The following is a 23853-nucleotide window of genomic DNA, read 5'->3' as shown; positions in this document are numbered from 1 at the left end:
AGAGGGCTAAAAAAAAAAAGAAAAAAAAAAAATTGGGGGAATACAGGGCTTCAACTTTTCACTCATTACTCGGGAAAAGAAAACCCTTCTCCAAACAAGGAAATTATGTACCAAACAGATGCACATTATGCCTACTTGAAACTTAAGATTAAAAAAAAAATTATTTATAAGGAGAAGAGCATGAAAATTTAATTTAATGTTCACCTTAGGTAATTCTGTCTTATTGTTCGGAGCAATTACCATAAATCTGCATTTCAATGAGCGAGAACAGATGTCAGTTGTTACAAGCGCTTGCCAATCAGGTCTGTTAAAAAGTGACAGATGGGGGTGGTAATGGCACATTCTCAGAAGGCCTGTTAGCACTTTTCGCAGGAAGTGTGGGTTGAGGAGGCTGCTTGGCTGTGGGAAGAACTCGGGGTCTTCGTGGGTCCAGTTTGCACACCTCCCAAGTGTGTCCCTGACGTGAGGTTCTCAGCCTCCAATGCACAGTTTTTGCTGAAGTCTTCTTCCCTCTTCTCCGCTCGTCACAGACATTCCAAGCCCGCCTTTGCTGGGAGGGGATCTCCAACAGGTAAAGTAGTTGCGATGTTGTTGTTCTGGGAAAATATGTGCCCTCTATGATTTCACTGTGACTTTGGAAACTTAGGCCAGATATTCTGGAAGCGAATTACTACCAGCTTTCCTGAATATCAGAAGTCTAAGGGAAGCAGTTTTCCCTTGTTTATCACAAGATGCTCTTCTTTGGCCATCGCTTCTTAATCTCTGTAATCTCTTACTAACAACCCCTCACCCTTGAAAAATACTTCCCCTGACAAAAAACAACCCCCTCTTAATAAATTTGGAATGTTGTCCAGAGCGAAAGGAGGAGGTGTTCCTGGGGCTGACTCACAATTGCTGCTTTTTGAGCAGTTTGGGGGTCCTCCTGCATTGTTTATCGATGGCTCAGAGTCGTTTGTTATTTGGCCTCTTCAACCCTTTGTGCAGACCAGTCACCCAGGCTCATGCTGACAGAACATACCTGGATCTGTGGAGACGCGGAGCGCTGTGTGACCATCTTGGGGGCCAAAGGGAGCTCGGGGTTTGGATCGGTTTGTAATGTGGATCTGCCACTGATTAGCTTAGTGACTCTGGGCAAGTTTGTTAATTAACTTCTCTCTGCCTCGGTTGCCCCACCTGTAAAACGGGATGCTAACGGTCCCTATCTCATAAAGCGTGATGATATTTGGGAATTCTGTATCCTAACCCATAGAATACCATTTCCTGGTCCTTGGGCTCACAGAACTTATTCGAACTTTTTGTACTTCAGTTTTCCCAACTGTTACGTAGTAACAAGTAGTGGTTTTGTCCTTGGCTGTGCTGTGAGGATAAACCCCATGATTATTTCAAGAAGCTCTGTGAAAAACAAACTTGTGCAATACTGCCCTTGTTTTGCTAACACGATGCTTTTTTGAGATGACAGTTGTCATAAATAAGTGGAAAACCGGAAAGCCACTTTCCCCTTAATTCCTTCTTCTTCAGGAAAAATCCAGACCCTTGGCCTGAACACAGACCCCACGTTTTTGAGATTTCAGAAATTCATGGAATACGACAGTTGAGTGAGAAATGGACACATTTTTATCAGAAGTTATGAGAGGGAAAGTGAAATCAATCGACTTGAAGAATGCACATAAATGCAGTCAGCTTATAAAAATTTTATCCTTACTAATCTATTTTCTGCTTTTTAAATTTCAGATTTAGTAAAGGTTCCCTTTTATAAAATCATAAAACATGCCTGAAGTTATTTTCAGTTTGAAAGGAAAATGGTGGTGTTTTTTTGAAAAAAGAAGTATAGTTGATGTCTCATTCAATTTTATTGATGTAAGTACTTAGGAACTTGTCTCCTCCTAATTTTTTTTTTTCTGTTTTTTTCCAGCTTTCTTTTATTTTCTCCTCAAACGGAAAATGTTTACTCATTCAAATGAGACATTTTAGACTCTAGTGAGACACCTCAATTTCCTGAAGGACAGACCACTCTGTTCTGAGAGCTGTTCACAGCACAGTGCTCGTTTTCCGAAATGATATCTCACTCTTTGGTGATGGTGCTCTCAGCTGCAGTACTCGAATTTTCCACGTGGAGTTTATTCTCTGGCCCTGGAGGACATGAACGTGGCATCTGCATTGTGGAGGTGCCCGCTCTCTCTGCCACAATCTCACTCAATTTACCAGCATCGTACACCCAGGGGTGCTTTGGGATGAGCCACCTCTCGGGCTCCTTCGTGTTGCTTCCACCGTGTATGTCAATACCACGGGCTGTGTGACACGTATGACGCTGTACCAACTCGCTGATCCCAAGTCTCTGACAACTCGTTCATGAAGATACAGTCGTTAGGTTGTGTAATGGTCTGTGGCTTAGAAATCAGGCTAAAGTCAAATTTCTTAATTAAAAAACCAGGTATTTCACTTAAGCTTCATTGGGACTGTATCCAACACTTATAAATTTACTTACTCATCCACGCAAAACAGTCACAAGTGCCCCTTAGAGGAGTGAGGGCTGAGGCCACGCCCTCTCGGAGCATCGGTGATTCAGAGGTGAGGGAGCGGGGGAAGGAAGAGAGGCTTTTTAGGGGAATGCGGAAGAGGGGCCCTCCGTCCCACAAGTCGGTGCTCTGGGGAAACGTCCTCCAAGAAGGGGCCTCTATGACCCACCCACTTTCTGAGACTGGCTTAGGTGACTGGCGCTGACAAAAGTTAAGCCCTACTCTTGGGAGAAGATAAAGAGCAGGGGGCCAAGAGCACTTGGTTGAAAAAAATAGCCCAAACCACGATGCTTCCAACACTTGGGAAGATGAGACCTGATTCTCCACAGGAATGAAGGATACTTGTTATAGAAACGGCCAAGCAGACAGAACCCTGACATCCATGTCCTTGGTCCTCACTACTCGAGGTGACAGTGGAAAATGGGCCACTCGGCCTTCGAATGCACAGCTTGGGCAGCCTCGGTGCTGAATTTAATGCCAAAGGTTCGAGAAAGGGGTATTTTGGAGAGCCAAGCGCATTCACAGACCACCTTTAAATTAGCCATCTGCCCCATGCACCTTCTCAGGTGATTCCCAGATACCCTCCATTTTTAAATGAGCACACGGCGTGCAGATGCTACCATCCTGACCTGACCTGGCGAGCCACGGGCGCCTGTGGCCTAACGAAGAGTGACAAGGCGCACCGTCCACCCGAGAAAACATGCCTGGCAATAGCCTCAGGACCCAGTGACCTTCTCTGCATAATTCAACTGTGGGAACGGGAGAGCCTGAGGCTTCCTCTAAGGAAAGACTCTAATTCTGGATCTGGGTGGGTCCCTTCGATTAGAAGAAAACCAAATCTTGCACTGGCGGAAAATGCAACACATCTCAGCATTTCTTTCAGAGCTTGCAATCTGGAAGGTTTTCTCTTTTTAAAACGTAGAAAACTCTCTGAATATTTTAGTGCTGTCTCTCCAATCCCCTTCACAGAACTAAAAATAAATCAACTGTTCAAGGCAATGCTCAGCTCCAAGGCCAGCTTCCCCAAATGTATTCGTCAACATTCTGCTGAATGGTTTCACTACTTATTATTTTAACATGTATTTTTTTCCCACAATAATCTAAAAGTGTTATTACAATAGAACAAGCTGGGGGTACCAGATTTAAAGCCCCACGGGTAACTGAGCATTGTTTTTGCTGTAGGCGAGTATGTCCCATCAGACAAGTTATATTAACCCTGGAGGCCACCACAAAAGGCTGGGCTGACAACAACTGGACATACAGGAACAGAAATCTGCGTGTGCTCGTTCCAGTGTCTCCAGGTCCATTCAAAATGAAACAAGGAAAAAAAAAACCCACAAGGATATGCATGTGGGAGGGGAAAAAAAAAAAAAAAGAAAAAAGGAGTTTTCATAGTGACAAATAAGGAAATCAGCCTTTTATTCTGTACATCCTGGGTTCATTTCATTGACTCAGGGTGTCCTTGGTGAAAACAAACTGTGCTCGATTCTAATACGCCCCAAGTCTGTTCTCCTTGCCTGCGCTCCCCTATCTTTTCGGAATCAAGCAAGGAAGAAGCTTCCTCACTGCTCCTCGCGGCAGGTTCCTGGCACCTGTGCTCTGATTCATCGTGCGGGCTGCCTTCCCTGGCCCCGTGGTGTGGGTTAGGATGTGAGCCTGGAAGGTGACACAGCAGGACTGACCTTTCACTAATCACTGCCCCTCAGTTACTACTGACACAGCTCATAATAAAAAGAAATCCTTCATGAGCCGGCTTTCAAATCCAGTCCCACTTTGATTTTGCTCAAGAACGAAGATTCTACTTTCCCATAAAAGATTCTGATGCGCAATTCTGTCAACTGGGGTTCTGAAGTTAAAAAAAAAAAAAGGCACCCTGTTAATTGTCTGTGGTTATCAAGGGACTGCAAACGGTATCAGAGATAGGCCTGCAAGCCTGACTTTCATTACGAAGGTCAAAACACTCTTATTGACTGCCTATTATTAAAATTCTAGAGGGATGTCAATCATGGCAGCTGCCCTGGATATAGGAATCTTGTTGGAAATCCCCCAGCCGGCAAACCCATTAAAAAAAAATAATAAACACAACTGTGGAGGGTACTGTGCAGGAATTCTCAGCCCCCCAAATTTTCTCATAACTGTTGGAGATGCCAGAGTTAGAAGATCAACTTCTGAGCAGCTGACTCTAATTTTAACACCTAAGCCAGAAAGCAACTAGGACCGGTAGTTACCCTTTGTTCGTCTTTTCCCCAGCTTCTGAACCCATCCCCAATTCAGACAACAGCACGGTCAAAAGGCAAGGCTCGCTTCATGACTTACCAGCCATTTGCTGAATGCCACTGAATGCACCCAGGTTGCTGGAGGAGGTGGCCTGCTGCAGAAGCTGCAAAAGAAAAGAGAAAGGTACTGTCAAAATGAAGTGGAGCTTGGAAGTGTACTGTCAAGGGAACTCCCCAAGTCCACTGAGGGCACGTCCAGTTCCCTTTACATTTACATAGTTGGTTGCTGCTGCCTGTTAATGGGCTGAAGGTTCCGAGAGTTGGGGCTATAAATCCATGTCAATGTCTAATCTTTATTAAAAAACACAGACACTGGGGAAACTCAATAACGTAGCTGCCTTAAAACAATTCATCAATTTACTTTTTAACAACCAGGTGTTAAATCTGTGGGAACCAACATGGCGTGACTAATGCTCTCTCTCTGGAGCCTAGTAGTTCCCGTAACTCATCTCTGTCAATCGCGGTCCATCCCTAGGTCTCCTCCGCTTTCCTTCACAGCTCAGTGTCCTACAACCTTCATTAGAGAGGTATAGATTCACTGACTCTTGGGCTAACAGAGAAGTCACTGTAATACCTACAGACGTAAGTGTACGTATCTGCAGCCAGAGTCACTGTCATGACTTCATGACCAAGACAACGGTCACCCATTTTAAGATGGTCTTCGTTGGCAGAGAGCAACATACTACTTGTCAGAACTCACAAGTATCTGGTGCTATGTATGTTGATGCTATGCATTATAAATACATCAGCATCTTTTAAAAAAGAAATGAAGACAGCTGTGAAAAGGTCTCTGTATTTTGTTCCTAGAGCTTCCAAAAATACATTTAATCCCCCACATAGAAACGGTGGGTACCACAAGGTAAAGGCATGTGGTTACTGTTCGAAAGCACTCCTTTATTCGTCCACATCAATTGAATTATAGGTTAACTTAGGTGCTATACTGTTTGACTGGGCTTATTGATATTCTCCTTTTGGTTGATCAATACAGCCGCAGTTTGTACCTGGGGGCAAGTGTGGAGTTATCTCCTATACTCAAAAGTCCATGGATGCTAAAAGCACAGATTCACCAAATTTATTATTAAAAAACTGCTATGGTACTATGAGCTTAGGAGGAACCAGATGAATTCACTATTTAAAAAATAAGCTCTCAGAATTTGTTTGGAGTGCTGCGAAACCTAACGGAGAGCACTGCCATTCCTCCAGGTAATGGTAGGTCTCCTCAGCTTAAGAGGAAGGAAACTCTACAACTGGATGTGACTCAGAAATGGGCATCTAGCAATTGACTTAAAAGCACCAAGGAGAGTGGAATAGCGGTGGCTGATTCAACGTGTCTTAGTTACGATGATTAACGTAATCCCTATGGGGATTAACATGAACAGCTGTGGGCCTTCCCTGGTGGCACAATAGTTAAGAACCCACCTGCCAATGCAGTGGGCACAGGTTTGATCCCTGGTCCAGGAAGATCCCACATGCTGCAGAGCAACTAAGCCCGTGGCCACAATTACTGAGCCCATGTGCCACAACTGCTGAAGCCCATGTGCTGCAACTACTGAAACCCACACGCCTCGAGCCTGTGCTCCACAACAAGCCACCGCAAATGAGAAGCCCGCTCACTGCGACTAGAGAAAACCCACACGCAGCAACGAGGACCCAATGCAACCAAAAAATAAATAAAATAAAAAAAAAAAAGACAAAAACAAACATGAACAGTTCCCAGACATACGTCTGCAACTTTCATTCATCCTTCTCGACTCAGGGTAGTATACTACCTAGACATTACACACAGACACACACAGACACACAGAATGAGAAAGAGGAAGAAGCTAGGAATTATCTGTTTTGACAGAGAGAAATCCCTTATCTTGGTTTGATTTCTTGGGTTTCCCATTCTCTTGTGGTTGCAAGCCCTTACTCTCTCCTATATTAGATATTAAAAAAAATTAAAGTTTAGTCAAGGTCAATGAGCTTTGAAGATACTCTGAGGAATTAATAATCTTTACTGATTAGTAAGTGGCAATACCTGGAGTGTCATTAAACTACTTCCGTGGATTCTTCCTACTGACAACCACTCTTTGGTGAGCCACAGTCAGAATCTACCCTCAACACAGAGGCAGGAGATGCCTTAAAGGCCAAGGGTCTTTTCAGAGAAATGGGCTTCCGATCGAAAGGGGTAGAGCAAACTTGGCAGAGAAAGAATGGAAGCCCTCGGTAGGGGAAAACGTAGTTCAGAGCGTGTAAGAACACGTTCTTATCAATGAGGTGGGGATGAATTCTCTTTCAGGATTCAGAAAGAATTTTCAGATGTGATCAAAGAAACATGTGCCAGAGATTTCTGTGAGCCCTGGGGCATGGGAGATGGTCGAGAAGACCAGGGCTAGGCACGTGTGTCTTGGTTTTCAGACATGGTGGAGCAGGAAGCTGGATTCTTAGAAACTACGAAAAGGTGAGCCTGACGTCAATCTCTGATAGAAATTCTTGTACTTAAGGCGATGATCTGTGAACAACTGAGAAACACACGTTTGTGAAAAACAAATGATTGTTCAGCTAGACTCATTTTTTTTTCTCATGAAGTTTCTAGACCGATAGACCAAGAAAAAGATATGGCAAGCACAGATAGATTTCAGCAAGACATGTGATGAAATCTCTCATCTCTTATCTCTTTGTGGATAAGATGGAGAAATGGCTAGAAGGTGGCAGCAAACTTGGTCACTGCTTGTATTAATAACTCAGGGGAAGACAGGAGAGGCACGCTTCTCCAGCAAGACATCCAGGCATGTCTTGAGTAGCAATTACATGGCAGACACCAACAGGCAGTGGGGTGGGGTGGATAAAAGAGGAATGTGAGTCACATCTGTCCTTGGAGAAGCAGCCCCGCCGGATGGAGAGAACCCATGGAGGGCTGAAATCCTGCTTGACCACCAGTGTCATGACCTTGGGTAAAGTTACATAACCTTTTTAAAATTTTTATTGGAGTACAGTTGATTGACAACATTGTGTTGGTTTCAGGTGTAAAGTGATTAAGTTATACATATACATATATCCACTCTTTTTTAGATATTTTCCCCATATAGGCCAATACAGTGAGTGTATTGAGTAGAGTTCCCTGTGCTATACAGTAGGTCCTTATTAATTATCTGTTTTATATATAGTAGTGTGTGTAGGTCAATCCCAGTCTCCCAGTTTATCCCCTGCCCCTTTCTCCCTTAAGCCTCTCCCTTTCCTCACTTGCAGAAGCACGGTGATCTTACCTTTCAAGGTCACAGGAAGGACTCTTTTACAGAACAGTATTGGTTCTGCTACAAAGTACGGAATGGGTCATACAATCCTGAGAGGGACAGTTCAAATGTCAGGAGAGAATTAGGACGGACGGACGGACAGACACACACACACACACACACAGGCTAGAATAAAAGGTCCAAAGGCACACTATGACATTATATTAATAATGTGTAGTCCAGCATTTAGGTTCCAAAGCAGAAAAGGGGGGTAGAGTAGCACGCTTTAGCAGTAGTTCAAGTAAAAATAAATAAAACCTTAGAGGAGTACGAGCTGCCTTCCATTGCTCTCAGCTACATTAAGATATTTTAAAGTCCACAACAGGGGTCACTGCTCATGCTGTGTGGATCTTCCTGGGAGGAACTGTCTCGCATTCTGATTATGGCATTTTAATAAAGACACGGGCAAAGTAAAACAGGCAGCACAACAGAAAAAAACAAGGAGGTGGAAAGTTTAGAAACAATGAAATGTAAGGGCTGAAGAATTGGGTCTATTTGGCCTGAAACAGGATCTGAGTTTTGGGTTTCAAATAGATGAAGAAACATCTGAATTTAGTTGACATCGCTCCACGGGGAGGACCCAGTGAAGGAAAGTTCCATCCGAGGTCCTGATGTGGAATGGACCGAGCAGGGAGGTGGTGAGAGAGCCAACCACGGCTGCCTCAGCGCCGTTAAGTCATCACCTATCACGCATGCCGCACCCCTGCCAAGGCTGGAGTTTGTGCGGAAACGCTGGTTAGACACTCAGCCCTGTGGGACCCCGCTCAGCCTCCATGCGGCTAGAAAGAAGAGTCCTGTTCCTATGCTCATCAGCTTCACCTGGAAAAATATTCTTCATCGATGCTGATTTCAGGAATTTCCCGGCATTCATAATGTCGCAGACGAGCTTTTGGTGCACTTAGGGGACAAGGAGCCTGTAAGAGCCCCACTGGGTGTGCTCCTCTCTCCTGGGGACCACATGCTCCCCCCACGCCCCCCCAAGAACTTACCGCCAGGTACTGCGGGGTGAGGCCGCCCAGACCCGTCAGGTTCCCCCAGGTGGCAGTGTTGAGCTGCTGCATCTGCTGCGCCAGCTGCTGCTGGAGACGCCTTTGCTCCTTGTCCTTCTGAGTGTCAGCGAACTTCACCACAATCGGTGAAGAGCAGCCCTGTGGTCAGACACAGCGGAAAGTGGAGAGGGGGTTACAGCCTGGCCCACTCCGCTCAGGACACTCAGTCAGCTCGGGGCCTAGCTTTCTGAACTATTCTGCAGCACAGGGGATGGTCTGGCCTCGTTTTTAAATGGTTTGATGGTCCTTCTTCTTCTCTGAATAGTACCATCAACAGAAAAGTCCAGATCCTGTCACTGGTGTCTTTGGGGCTCTGGTGGTCGATGAAGCCATCTGTGCTCGTGCTCTGATTATTACACTGCCTCTCCTTCTCTCTTCATGGGTCTTCCTTCCACCATCCCAGGGCCTCCTCAGAGACAAGAGACCTTATCATTGTCCTTTAATTAAGCTTCACGGTTCGCTTGTCTGAAAGATGGACTTGTCCTGGTGTGTCTGCCTGTTTCCGCGTGTGAGCAGGGGACAAAGGAGGGGAACGAAATGTTGTAATGGGAATGAACATGCCTGTCGCTCACGTCTTTTTTTCCCACTCTTTCCAATGTTAAGTATTTTTGAACTTTGGAACTGTAGGAATCATATCGACCCAGTAATATAATCGGGAGAAGTGGGTTTCATTTTAGGAACATGGATGAAGGAAGGAGATTTTCAGAGGACACGGGCATGGACCAGTGTCACTGTCCCCATGTTTTCAGAAGGGGTTCTCCTCCTTCTGTACCACATCTACTCTAGCTGAATCCCAGGAGCTACAACAAATCAAAAAGAAAATATCAGAAGCAGTCTAGTCCAAGGAGACGCATCTCAAATGGCAGGAGGCGATGTCTACTTAGCTTCTTTTCCTAATCAGTCTCGCTGTTCTAGGAGCTTCTGTGTTCGTTTCCTTTAAAAGGCAGGAGCAGAGGTAGTGAGTGAGAAATGGCCAAGGGTTATATAACAGGACCAGTTCATGTCTGATACGGAGAAAATCGTTAGGGAAAGTAAGGGCCTGACACCTCAGGCAGGAGGACTTCCTTTCGAAAGCAGCTTTTCGACATTCGCCACTTGGCAAAGACTCAGCAGAAACCAACTCTCTTCCCTCTCTGTTTAGCTTGCTAAACATCCCATCACAATTAAGGCTGTGAAATTTTGCTGAGATAAAAAGAAGTTAATTCTACCCAAGCGATTAAAAAAAACCCCACTTTTTATTGAAACTCAGCATGATAACAGACCTCTCTCTTCTCCTCCCAGAAATTTAATATTCCTATTTAAATGAGCTTTTCCCTTCCCTTTGGGTTATTTTTCTTTCTCCTAGAAAACAGAGTTGCATTTTTTTCTTATCACGTTGGGTAGCTACTGGGGATGGAACTATGCATACGTGAAGCTATCATGCCTGCTGTTACCCCCCAACATGTGAGAAAAGTGAGGTGACTGGGTGTTGAACCTCCAGCAGACTGGTCTTCAGCTCTGGGAGTCACAGTCATGGCACAGATGTTAAGAGTCAGTAAACTGCATAAAACTAATGTTTCCACCGTTTAAAAAATCTATACTTCATTGTTCTTCATCTGCTCCGTGTTTCAGCGTTTCATCACTTTAAAGACAGCAAAACCACTCTGAAGATGGAAATTACAGACAGCAAGGGTTTTGCCTGGAAAGGGTTGTTATTGTATCAAATTTGTCCCATAACAAATTATAGCATCTCTTCCTAACAGTTCATTTACGGTTGGCTTTTTTCTTCCTTAAATACCAAAAAATGATATAAAAGCAGAAAATCAGGCCAATGATTATAGTTCAAAAATGACTTGTATAAACCATGAAAGGGGAAAACAGGGTGGGGAGAGATTGGAGGAAAGTGGGAAAATCAAGGTACCATATAAAGATGAATGATTTTTAAAATAACATGTTCTTTTAAACTTTAACAGTGACATCGTTTTGAATTCACATCTCTTAGATCATACATCTTGGTGGAAGATGTAAGCCAGAGTCCTGAAAATAATGTAATTAATTCAAAAAAAGAAAACAAACTGCAGTGGTACAAGTGTAATGAGACTGCATAATATGTAATCTTCTGTTTAAATGTCAATATTTTTGAATTAAACAAGAAATTTAAGTGTCTGAGGGCTCCTCTGATTAAGCATGGATGTCCAGATTTAAAAACAAGTGCATCAGATCTGATTTCTGATAATAGCAGTATTAACAAAGGATCAAGGATTTCTGGAGAATAAATATGCCCCATTCTCTACAGCAAATTCTTTTCACTCTGAGAGCCTGTTATTTTCTTGGTTCGGGTTCATACCCAGTTCTGCTGTATTTTCTCGTGCTCTCCTTCCGTAGGGACCCAGGAGAACACAGACCCCCCACTCGGGCGGGGGGCCCTGGGTGAAGGAACTGGGGTGGCAATGTTTCCAACAGAGCTGAAAGAATTGAGGTTACAAAATCATCTAAGGTGAGACCAATTTAGGTACAAATCACTCAATTACAGGAAATAAAAATCTTTAAGAATGAAACACATATATATGGAAGATAATAAATACAGGTCAAGACTTCCTTTTTCTTAACAGTACTTTCATTTCATCTCCAGACTGATATGAAGCTGGAAACCAGGCTGATCCCCGATAATGGAGCTCCCCAAGGTAAGGGAAAGGGTAGGGGGAGGGGACAAAAACATGATCACGTGTGTGACTGCATGTTGTTCAAGATTGGATTCCTAGACATTTCAAATCCTGCTAATTCTCTCTTATTGTGGCCGATTTTCACCTGAGCTTGCCTTCACGTAGGGGGGTGTGAGTGTCTTAAAAATGCATTGCACTGAAAGGAAAACACAGTGATTATATAAGATATGTTAGGAATATTGAAGTCAAAAGGAAGTTCGAAAAAGACAATAGGCTTTGCAATGCTGATATCAAAACTCAGAAAAGTACAGTAAACACTTAATGACAATGCCATGCACACTCTTTACCCCCCGCTTCCACCCACCCTTTGGCTCCCTAGAGAAAGGTTGCCCACAAAACAAGACCCGTAAAGATCACTAAGCTCCCGGCATGCTTCGGGAGATGCAGCATTGCAAAAAACAAACAAATGAACAAAAAAAAAATTAAACCCCCCCCAAGAGTGGAGGCAAAAAAGAAGCTCAAACGATCAATAAAGAACTTTTTGGCACATTAAATAAAACTGAAAACAATTTTTTTTTCAAAAGATGAAAAACGTTAACTTCAGGTAACACTACAAAGCCACCTCCAGAAAAGATCACCCATACACAAAGATACAGTTTACATAATACAGCAGAACATGCACTCCCAAAGGATTCTATCAGACAATACAGAATAAGTAACAGCATATCACTCTTGGAGTGTTTTTGTGCAAAATTCTGAAAGGCCATGACCCGAATCACAGACTCAAAGTACAGAGCCATTGTCTACATTTGTGGACCCACGCCAGCCTATTTCTCTTCCCCGAAAGCCACTAACTCTCATTAGGAGATCACATTTGAGCCTTTGAGTTTCTTGGTTATTGTTCATTTTTTAGTAAGGGTGAAAATCTAATTTCTCGGGGGACTCTCATACATGAACATTTGCACTGGTTCAATGAGGTGGGAGAAGTCTTAACTTTCTCCAACATTCTTGATGCAAAAACAATTTGTTTGTCTCGATTAAAGATAACTTGACCCCGCATTAAAAAGAAAATAAAAAAGAAATGAAAGAACCCTGTGATTTTGCACAGGGCCAGCTGCAATTTGGAATGGGGTCTGTTAATGTTCTACCCATCCCACCCCTGGGGCTGGGGAACGTACTTGATTCTTGGGGTATAGAAGGATGCTCGGTTTAAATTGCATCATGAACTTTACACAGCAGGACCTGGGCCACTGCAATAAAAGGCTCAAAAAGGAACGTAGAGCAAGTGGAAGGTTTTACACTAAGTGCATTTCCAGTCATCAGGGGAAAAATTCAGAGAGAGAGGGAGAGAGAGAGAGGGAGGAGGAGAGAGATTAAGGAAGAAGGAATATGAATGAATGGAGAGAGAGAGATGGTGAAAGTTTACATCTGTGATTGTCATGTGAACAATCCACACAGGAGAGAATTGCTTTCCATTCCCCACCATTTGCACAAAGAAAACAAAGAAAGGGCAGATGATACAGTACCTCCATGGTCTGAGACTGATGCATGGCTTTGATTGCATTCTGTGCCATTGCCCTTGTAGAAAATGTGACAAACGCACAGCCTGTGGGAAACAAGGGGACAGGGAGCAGGAAAGACAAAAAACAACAAGACAAAAGGTTTGGACGCTTGTTAAACCAACACAGTCTACGAGAACTGCCACAGGACGACACTGTTCTCAGTAGTACATGAAATCAACAACTTCTCTCTTTGGTTTTTATCTCGTGTTGCTTTTTACTTACAGTGCTGACCTGCTAATCTGACCACAGCAGAAAGATTTACTGATGGATTAGTTTGTTTATTTTTAAAATGGAGTCCAGGGGAAGGAGGCTGGGTACTTTCTTTTTTTAAGCCACGGGTGGGGGGGGGGGAGGGGGTTTGAAATGCGCAAGACCTAGTTTGCATTTTCTAAAATAAAAAGTTGCGATTTTACATTTTCTCCTTGTCTGTCTTGACTTAGGGCATCTACCCATTCCGGCTCTGTATTTCAAACATGAGCCTTGCTTTCTAAGCAGCAAACAGTAAAATCCTCACACCCAGGGCAAATTAGCAACTAGATTCCAACAGCTCGAAATGTCAGCAAATAAATATACCTCATCTCTTCTGGGTAGTTAAAAACTAGATGTATGTATAAATATACACTCATGCTATTCAAATGCAAACACATATACCCAAATCCTGTACAAACGACTTAGTAACTGTTAATGATGAACGAAAACAAATGCTCTGTTACTCTGGGAATAGTCAACTGTGTGTATGAAGTAAAATTTAAACACTTGCATTGGATTTCTTATTTGTATCAAACCTTGGAGACTTTAAGTTGTGACTTGTGGATTCTTATCAGAGATTCCACCTCAAGTGTAACATACAGAAGACAATGTATATTTCTGTGAATGTCTCCCCTGAGCCCCACAGAACTCTCCATGGCTATTTTTCTCCCCAGCTGTAAAATAACTAGAAGCTACAGTGCTTGTTCCTGCTTCTTGTAGCAGTGCTGGCTACCATGCAGGTCACTGCTCCAGCTACATGGCTCACTGCCCTTTCCACTAATAAAAGCACTGCCTTCTGAAATTTACATTTTATTCATCATGCACCCTTGGGCTTCTCAGAGAAAAAGACTGTGAAATTAATGCAGATTCAGGCTGATTTTATAATAATACCACCGCACACTAAAAGCTTAGCTAAAGCAACGCTGACTATTTCACTTATGATCTCTAATGACTTTAAAAGTGCATTGATTTTCAGCTTCTTTAGCCTTGCACAGTTTGAACTTAGGTATCAGAGAATAATTTAGTGTTCTACTCAATTGCCTGAAAACATTATTATTATTACTACTTAAAAGATTTCCCAATGAAGCAGATCTAAACACCGAGGGGCCGAAGCTTGTCATCCCAGAGCGAGTGCACAGAAGTGGAATTCTGGCACCAATCACGTGAGATGGTTGCCTCTGTGGCTGGGAAGCCAAACAGAACATTCTACATCCAAACAACCAGCGGGTGGCTTGGTGTATGGGAGTCACTGTGGGAGCCATTAAACACATTTTCTTTGTTTGCTCTGCATGGGTACCTGGTGAGATTATCAAGTCAATACTGTATTAGCACCTTTCAATCAAACAGCAGTAAGAGAAAGCAATGCCTGCCCACTACCCCCAAAGCACAACCACCACCAGTCATGAAAATAAGTCAATGCATTTTTTTTTTTGGCATCACGCTGTAATTTTTAATACACAAAAACTCTCTGTACATGGGAGGTTCCTCTCATTCATCTCCGTTAAGCTGTCCTCACTGAAGCCCGACGTCTAGCTCACGAAGAATGCCAAGCTATCTCCTATGGTTTTTCTGACGTTACAGCAGCTGGTGAAGCTGACTGTTTCAACATGCTGCCTGTACCTACAGTGGCTGTGGCTTCTGTCATCAACAGAAGCAGCTGGGCAGCCTTCTCTAAGGCATCTAGATGATGTGTGTGAGATCTACAACAGGACCTCTGCTGGCTCCATACTGAAATAGACTCAGCTCTAAAATGACAGAGTCCCCAGTTTACCATCTGTTTCAAAGTAGTATCTCTTGAAGATTGTGATGATCAGTGGTACTATTAACAGAGGAAATAACGCTAAGAGATTTTTCTTGTTTTTATTTTAAAAATTAAAAAAAAAAATTGGTGCTGCGTGGCTTGCGGGATCTTGGTTCCCAGACCAGGGATCAATCCTCTGCCCCTGGCAGTGAAAGTGCAGACTCCTAACCACTGGACCGCCGGGGAAGTCCCTTCATTTCCTGTCTGGAGGCTACAGTAGAGACACAAGCAAATCATCTAATGGAGGCATATTTGAGGCCATAGGAAGCCCAGACTAACTCTGCCTTTTTTTTTTTTTTTTTTTTGCGGTACACAGGCCCCCTCACCACCGCGGCCCCTCCTGCCGCGGAGCACAGGCTCCGGACGCGCAGGCCCAGCAGCCACAGCCTCAGCCGCTCCGCGGCATGTGGGATCCTCCTGGACCAGGGCACAAACCCGCGTCCCTTGCATCGGCAGGCGGACCCTCAACCACTGCGCCACCAGGGAAGCCCCACTAACTCTGCTTTTAGGAGTCAAGAAGCCTGTTTCATTCACTTTGCTTGCTCTTATTATCCGGGAGCATGTGCCAAACCAACACAGCTTCTAAACGGAGGTTAAGAATGCATAAAAAAATGTAAAATGTCAACAAAAATCAATAAGGCAGAGTTTATGCATCTACCACGATTTCAGAGCAGGCAGAGCTTTTGTAAGTAACTTCGGGAGAAAGATCAAGCAATTAACAGGTCTCAAAAGCAAAGTCTTAGCAAGAGAACAATGAAATGATCTCTCTATAAACTCCAACCATTGCCCCTTCCCCTCTGTGAAACCTGCAATTAAAAGGTTGACTGATGCTTCTAATTATACAATCCTCATCCCATCCAAAAAATGATCTGGCAAATCTGATGACTCCTTTAACTTTCTTATTCTACTGGCAGTGGTGCAGTAAGAGAGAACTGGCCTCCTAGGGGCTCTGTCAAGTTCCCTACTGGGTGCTGTGTTCAATTACTTAAGGGAGAAAATGACTGTCATTTATTAAATGGGAGCACGTGCTGAAAGATTCACTCTCTCTGCCGCTCTGGATGAAGCTAAGCAACTTCAGAACCGAATGTTCCATGGGTTGGTAGCCAGTTAACCTTCGTAACATCTCTCAAACAGGAGGTCCTCGCTAGATTTTCATTTTCTTTTCAGCACCACTGAAAACACTGGCTTTGGGGTGGGCCCTCAAATCTGCACTTTTCACTAACGTAGGGTCACACAAGCTCCTACAGTCAAAATGGGCTGCTGGCTTCTTCTACAAACCAGCCAGATGACTTCCCGCTGGACAGAAATGACTTAGGTCAGTTGTCCTCTTCTGTAAGATGAGCTTCTGGGTACAGCAGAGTCTACTGGGTCTTGACGGACAACTGCTCCGACCTTATAGGGTCAGCCCTCAACTGTTCTAGACTGTTGCGCGTGCTGGTGACTGACCAAAATGCTGGAGAACTTAGATTGGGAGGAAAAAAATACAGGTACCAAGACAATAAAGCTATTTTTTGGGGGTGGGGTAAGATAGCCCATATATTACTGTCTCAAAGCTTCCAAATACATAATAGCAAAAAAAAAAAAAAAAAAAAAAAGGCAAAAATTCCCTCCGTAAATGTGTCCAACCTGTAATTTAGCCTGCCACTATTTATTGTCTCCACTTTCAGAGTGTCAGAGATTGCTCAGAGAAATGAAAGGAGCTGAACTCCTCCTATTTCAGTGAGGTTGTCTTCTTGCTGCTAAAATAGATAAATGATTGACTGGGGAAAGGTTTCTCAAAGTCATTTCCTCCTACAGACGGGATCTAAGGAAAGCACAGAGCAGATTTTGGAACCCAGCTATTACACTTGTCATTTCAGTTGAAAGGATATCTTAAACTCAGGTGTTCTACCTTTTCTCTAGGCTACATGAGAATTTTGAGAGAACTAGATGGATTCTTGCTCTGCATCAAAAAGAAGGGGAGAGAGAAAGAGAGAGAGAGAGAAAGTAATGAAAAAAGTAGAGGCACTTTTAAAAGCACATACACTGATGCCAGGGTCTCTTGTTTTTCTGCTGCTTCTTTGAAAGAGGAGCAACAGCTGCTATATTTTAACTGAAGGAAGCATAATTTAAAATAACTTGTGTGGCTGAGAAGATTTCAGCCTATGGAAACTTGTTTATAAATTCCTCTTCAGCTGTAGAAAGATCTTAATGCAGCCAATTTTTCCTCTCAGTATCTTCTGAGCAATGGCAGGGTTTAAACATATGCTATGAGTATAACATTGGAGCATCAAAAATAATACTCTAATGTGCGATCCCCAACGCTGGGTTAGTTTATTTAAAATTGGCATGGAGAGATCTTTCATTCACGGCACCTGAGGCTGAGTGCGGACTAGGACTTAATAGTCGGCAAAAATCTCATCCCTGAGATGAGGCTGGAAGATTGTACCCAGAGCAGCGTGACAAGATGCATTTAATAACCCAGGGGGCATCTGATAAAGGTTTCCACATATCTGAACATTTGGGTACCACGTGGGCAAGACTAAAATGTCACGATCAGAACTGAGTCCTCTCCATGTACGTTTTAAAAGTCAAAAGCCCTCTCCCAATATCCTGATCAGATATAACGAAAATAAATGAGGATTTAATGGCTAAATCCAGTCTGTGGTCGCTAACATCCCTGAAGATACCGCCAATTCATTTGTCAAAGGTTTTGGCAGGAGGATGCTGGAACACCATAAACACAGCTGGAATATTCTTAAACCAGCAGAAGGTTACCTTAAATGGCAGTGAAGATCTGACTGCAGTTTATGGGAAAGAAAAATGCAATCAACCCCTTCACTGTCTCTGAGTTACAGATATTTTGTTGCTATGGTGCAGCAAACCTGGCAGACTGTAACCAAATAGTCCAATCGGACTGTGGGACTGTGGATAAGTGAGAACATGTGTATTTTAGGAAGTCAACATGCTAAGGTGACACTGTCCAGTAAATATGTTGGCTCAGAAGCCTCAAGCTTAGATTCTGAGAGCAAACATCTCATGTCACTGGCCATGTGTGGGCTTGTGCTACCCTGGCTTGCTTTCTCAATGAAGGCTCACACAGCGGGCCTGAGAGGTAGATCTGCCACTGCAGAAGGATCTGAGGATCATAAGGGGCGTGAAGGCATCTCAAACCAGGTTTTCCAAATCAGAAAAAGACGGCAGAATGGGTTACTGCCCCCAAAGGGGAAAAAATGCACGTTCAGATGTGGGCATACAGCGTAAAGCGAGGCAGAGTCCTAACGTTCGTTGAGTGGTTTCAACAGGCTTGGCAGGTGCTGTCCACGTACAGGCATGACAATTTCCCAGCGGGATGGGGCAGAGAGGTCCCATCTTAAAACATGATACAGATCTGGGTGATGGTGAATAACTACGGGACTTTTAAAAGTCTTTCCTGCCAATGTGTAGATCATGATTTTTTTTTTTTTTTTTTTAAAGACAGTGATTCTAACTGAAAGTATAGCAAGGCTAAATAGGTACAAAGATGTGGGTCCTGGCAGCCCACTACTCTGATCTGGGGCAGGGGTACTGAATCAACAGCCTGGAGGAACCTCAGGTTAACACCTGCCAGGTAGGAATGTCAACTACTGATGTGGCGGAGAATGAACGACACGTGACGCCTGTTGGGGACCCAGGGCTACTAACTGCCTCCTCTGTCTTCCTTCTTGTAGCTGAACTGGGCAAAAGCAAAAACAAGAAACGTGAACCACTCAAGGGCACCTCTCGCGCATTATAATCAAATGGTTCGATTTAAATCCTTTCCTACTGACTAATTTACACCCTGGTTTAGTATTACAAAGTACTTTTCAGAGCAGCCAAGCTTTCATTTCACTTCATTTTTACTTATTTTGTAAACAGCTGAGCCAGCAACAGGCATGGAGACCAGAAATGCTGAGCGCCCCTGATCTGCAGCGCCGCACTTATTAATATTTGATTGAAAACGCCAATTCTTTAATGAAAGCAAAAGAGTAGCATGAAAGAGAACTGTTCTTTCAACAAATCACTGATTTAGGAGCAGTCCCCAGTACCCAGGAGTCCCTGGGTCCTGCTAATTGAAAAATGCAACACTGTCTGTCCTTATATCTCAGAACAAATGAGAATAAATGAGTATTTTCTTTTTTTGCCACAGGGAATTCTCATCCGTTTGCCAGAAAATCAGAAATTATTTTTCTGTTAAAAAAAAAGCAGGGGGCAGGGAGGAGGATTCTACTCTTTACGTTGAACCAGCAGTTCAGAAATAGGCTGCTTCTGGTGTCAAGGGCTGGTTCATCAACCAAATGGCAGACGGAATTGGTCAGGTTCTCCCATCAAGTACAGTGTCTTGACACCCTTTCCTGTGAAAGTTTTGACCATTTAAAAAAAATCTCATCTGCAAAAATAGCTAACATATGCTCAAGGATCTCTAGGCACCAATGCTCTTCATCACTGTCCCCACTGGACAGATGGAGAAATTGAGGCAGAGAGTCAGCTTGTAAATCAGCAGAGGGAAAACAGGAGTCCAGCATTCCTACTTCACAGTCAAGGTCTCTATGAAACACCACGGATGGCCTGGCTCTACAAAAAACCTACCATGGCAGTAGCTAATCACGCCCTATCAGACAAGCAGGGCAGATATCTAGACTGCTGCCATTTTCGAGTGTGGAAACTGAGGACAGAGACAGGAAAATGAATGGACCACGCCCACGATTCATGTCAGGAGAAGTTCTGGGATGGGCCCCAGGGTCACTGACCTCTAAGGCACTATACATTTCCCTATGCCTATCGCTTCTTTCTCCATGCCATACACCTTGGCAAATGCAAAAGTGCAATGATAACACGCAAGTTGTGACTGAGAATAGTCACAGGGAGACAACAGTGGTTCTTATTACTAAACTGGCAGCAGAAGAGGGATCGCAAACATATTCTTTTGTCTTTCTTGCCTACTTAATTCTTCCTCAGCCCCACTGCTTTTTCCCGTGGTATTCACTCTCCTGGTCTGTCTGCCTATCTACCTCTCCTGGATCAGATGTGATGATAAGCTCTCCTGGTGCGTATCTCCAGGATGGCACAGAGGGACCCAGGATCGAAATCCTGGCATCCTTCTGCCTGCGAGGCTGGATGGGAACCAGAGGCGATGTGGGTGCCCAGGACAAGGAACTATTTTGGGTGACACTGGTAAAGGCACACGTGGTAAGTGACAGATTAGCTTGAGGCACTGGGCCTGCTGTTTAGGGGCCCCACTCAACATCATGTCTTGCTCAGCTTTTAGACTCCCATCTTTCAGCGAGTGTTAAGTGTCATTTCCAGGCCGCCTCCTCCTTTTTTTTTTTTTAAAACCACCTTCAGAAGAAAATACAGGGATCACAAGCTTGGAGTCATTCCTCCCCCTCCTAGTTTTCCCCGAGATCACCTCTGTTTCAGGGCTTTGGAGGTGGAGGTAGGTGGAAAACTTTTGTTCCCTGTGCCTTCGATTCTAGAAGTTGGCATCACGAAGCTTTATGTCTAAAAGTCAAAAGAACAAATGTTCTTCCTCCCAGGGCGCTGAGTTTACGTAAGACCAGGGAGATGAATGAAAACTAGTCCCTGGATACTTGAGGTTTAACCTTTTCTTTCAACATGGGGCGCGGGCCAGTGCAGTCCCAGAACCAGAGATGGGGAATGTAAAGACATTTCTAATTAGCCCTGTGGAAGTTGCCCTGGAAACCCCATTAATTGAATGAAATCCTCTCTGCGTTGCAAAAAGACGGATTTCTTACGAGAATGGAGAAATGTGTTTTCCGTGTGCATCTTCCCCTGGGCCTCCTGGGCTGACTCAGGAAACTAGTCAGATGGCTGGGAACACGGTGACAAGCCTTATAAGTGGTTTAAGGAGGGAGGCGCGTGGGTCCGTCAAAGGGGGAGGTGAACGTGGACAGAAGAGAGTCATCTCCAGCTACCCTGTGTAGCTGCTCGCGGAAACACTGGTTTTCGTCCGCACTCGGAGCCCCAGCCTTTGCCTCTATCACGGTGACAAAGAAGAACCTACAATCTTCTCCTGGACGAAGCCACTTCTCTGTCACTTAACGGATCCCTGTGTTTAGGACTCCAGGAGCTCTGCTCTTTGCCATAAAACCCTAACGCCCTGAGACAGGCCTGGTTTCCCTGAGTCTGTACCTGCACTATGCGGGGACAGGGGCCTTTTTTCTTGGTTTATTTCTCAGTCAAGAGGCCCACACGCTCAGCATTCTCCCAGGCACAGGCAGAAAGCCAGAAGACTAAGATGCGAGCAGCAAACATTCTCTCTTGCTCTCCGCATCTCTCCCTCATACCTCCCAAAGCTCCTTCAATCTGAGATTGAAGAGGGATGTGTAACGGCAGGGCAGCCTGTGGGCCTCCCGTCTGACAGTGATAAGCTGGGCTAATATGCTGCCACTAGGACCTTCTTGACTTGAGAAATAAAAGGTGATCATTCCAGCTATGGTGAAAAGTTTGGGTTGGATAACTTCGTCCCACAGGACGTATCTCAGGGTGACCTCTTGCTGCGTGTGGGAGCTATGTCTACCTTGACTGGGACACAGAGCTCCAATTAGCACTTAAGGGCAGAGACTCTGCAGAGAGCACACTCACCTCGACTCAGCCCGTCGGGTCCCCGGAGGATCCGGCATTCTTCTATCTGGCCAAATGGAGAGAACATCACCCGGATATCGTTCTCATTACATTTCTTCGAAACCATTCCTATGAACAATTTTCTGTCTTCCACGGCTAGGAGAGAGAAATAATGAATGAGCCAAGGCCACTTCACCTTCTTCCTCGTCATCGATGCGTCATCACCACCTCCGACTGGGTCCCGAGGCTAGCTCTTCAGACACCCAGGCCACCTTCCTCCCCCACACGTGCCGTCTCTGCTCTCCCCACCCTTGCTCGGCATCTCGGCTCCTATTCCAACACTGGGAGCTTGTTTATTAATAAAACATCTTCAAAGGACACGAAACACTGTCTTTAAGTCCTTTCCCCCCATTTGGAAGCAGTAATATGTTTACTAAAATGTTAAAGTTCTAAGTAACTGCTAAATGCTACTGTCCCATAGAGATATTCTGGGATACAGATTTTAATGTTTTTCTTTTTTTTTTTTGGGTAGATGTTCTTTTAACTTGAGTGACAGTGAAAGAGAAAGATCAGGAGAGGAAAAATAACAGAAGCAGATATAGTGGAAAATTGATAAACAAAACTTTTCACAAAGAATTCAGTGGAAGAAAACATTCTCCTTCCCTGATTTCAAATAGCTTTGTCCCCACTGGTCCAGATGAGAACAGGAGACAGGAGAGATGTGAATTTCTCCAGAGAGCTGGTTAAGGGGCCTTCTGTCCATAGCACTGGCTACGCAGCCCTACCCAGGTCAGCACATGTGGTCTGCACCTTACAACTAAAGCTGAAGGCAACTGTGGCCAAGTGAGTGGGGCTGCGGTTATTTGAGAATCGTGTCAGGGTGGCCCCAATCTCGGGGTGAAACCTGTCACCAAAAAAAGAACAAGGAAGGAATAATGCTATTCTGCCCACTTGGAGGTAGGATTCTTGATGAACAGAAATGCCTTTTGGGCTTCAGGGCAACAACGTGCAAATTCTAACCTTGGAAGCTGTCAGCGGGTAGAGACTAGGGAAGGTTTACCTCTGATGACCGGGGAGATTTGTTTCCCTAAACTGACATGCTTGTGCTCAGGATAACTGGCCTACACTCAGCCTCAAAGGCACGATTATTATGGATTTCAAGACAGTGTTTGAAGCCGTTTGTAGGAGACAGAGCAAAAGATCGTCCTAGAAGCCCTCAGGGAGAAGTCTTGCTTATTTCCCATGTTTCCTTTCAATCCATTTCTTAGAATTAAAATTAAAAAAGAAAGAAAGAAAGAAAGATAGCTGGCTACACCAGCACTTCAGAAAGTCCTAGCTTACGGGATCATTTTATATCTGTATTATAATCTTGTCATTGCTATTTAATTGGCTTTTATTTCTGTTTTTCTTACTCTTTTTTCTGGACAGTAAGTGTCTCATTATCATTTAACTGGCAAGAGTGTATTCTAGACTTGCCAGGGCCAGTTGCTTCGGGTACGTAAGTCAGAATCCCTGGTCTGTGTCTTCCAGGAGCCGGGACGGAAGATCTATAATGGAACAGAGACTCACTTACTCTGAAGCAGCTCCGTCCAGTAGAACTCGGGGAGAAGGGGAAAGTTTGGTCTGTGACGTCCACCCCAGTAGCGAAAACCATGTGTGGCCACTGGGCACTTGAAAGGTGGCTAGTGTGATCGAGAAAGTGAATTTTTCATGTGATGTAATTTTAACTCATTTAAAATTTAAAAGCTGCACGTGACTACTATATCGGACAAGGGTGGCACTGAGGGGCTAAGAGCGCCTAGTTGTAGATTCCCAGGCCGGAAGTAACAGACGTGGAAGACGTTTTGTCTGACTCTAAAGATAGGCCAAGGCCCAGCAGGGGGAAGGATCTGGCCAAGGAT

The 23853-nt window shown here is 44.2% G+C and overlaps 1 protein-coding gene across 4 annotated transcripts in view; it reads right to left on the bottom strand.

The window, feature by feature from the left end:
* Positions 1–23853, bottom strand: part of CELF2 (CUGBP Elav-like family member 2) — an 829766-nt gene that overhangs the window by 52573 nt on the left and 753340 nt on the right. For all 4 annotated transcript variants that reach the window (XM_060006033.1, XM_060006031.1, XM_060006029.1 and 1 more), the window contains 4 exons: positions 21974–22108; positions 13285–13364; positions 9057–9215; positions 4833–4896 (listed from right to left, as the gene is read on the bottom strand). In XM_060006033.1, the coding sequence (XP_059862016.1) occupies positions 4833–4896; positions 9057–9215; positions 13285–13364; positions 21974–22108 (438 nt within the window). The remainder of the gene's footprint in view (positions 1–4832; positions 4897–9056; positions 9216–13284; positions 13365–21973; positions 22109–23853) is intronic.

Source organism: Delphinus delphis, chromosome 2, assembly GCF_949987515.2.
Source record: "Delphinus delphis chromosome 2, mDelDel1.2, whole genome shotgun sequence".
NCBI classification, from domain to species: Eukaryota; Metazoa; Chordata; class Mammalia; order Artiodactyla; family Delphinidae; genus Delphinus; species Delphinus delphis.
This window is presented reverse-complemented; position numbering and strand designations above follow the sequence as displayed.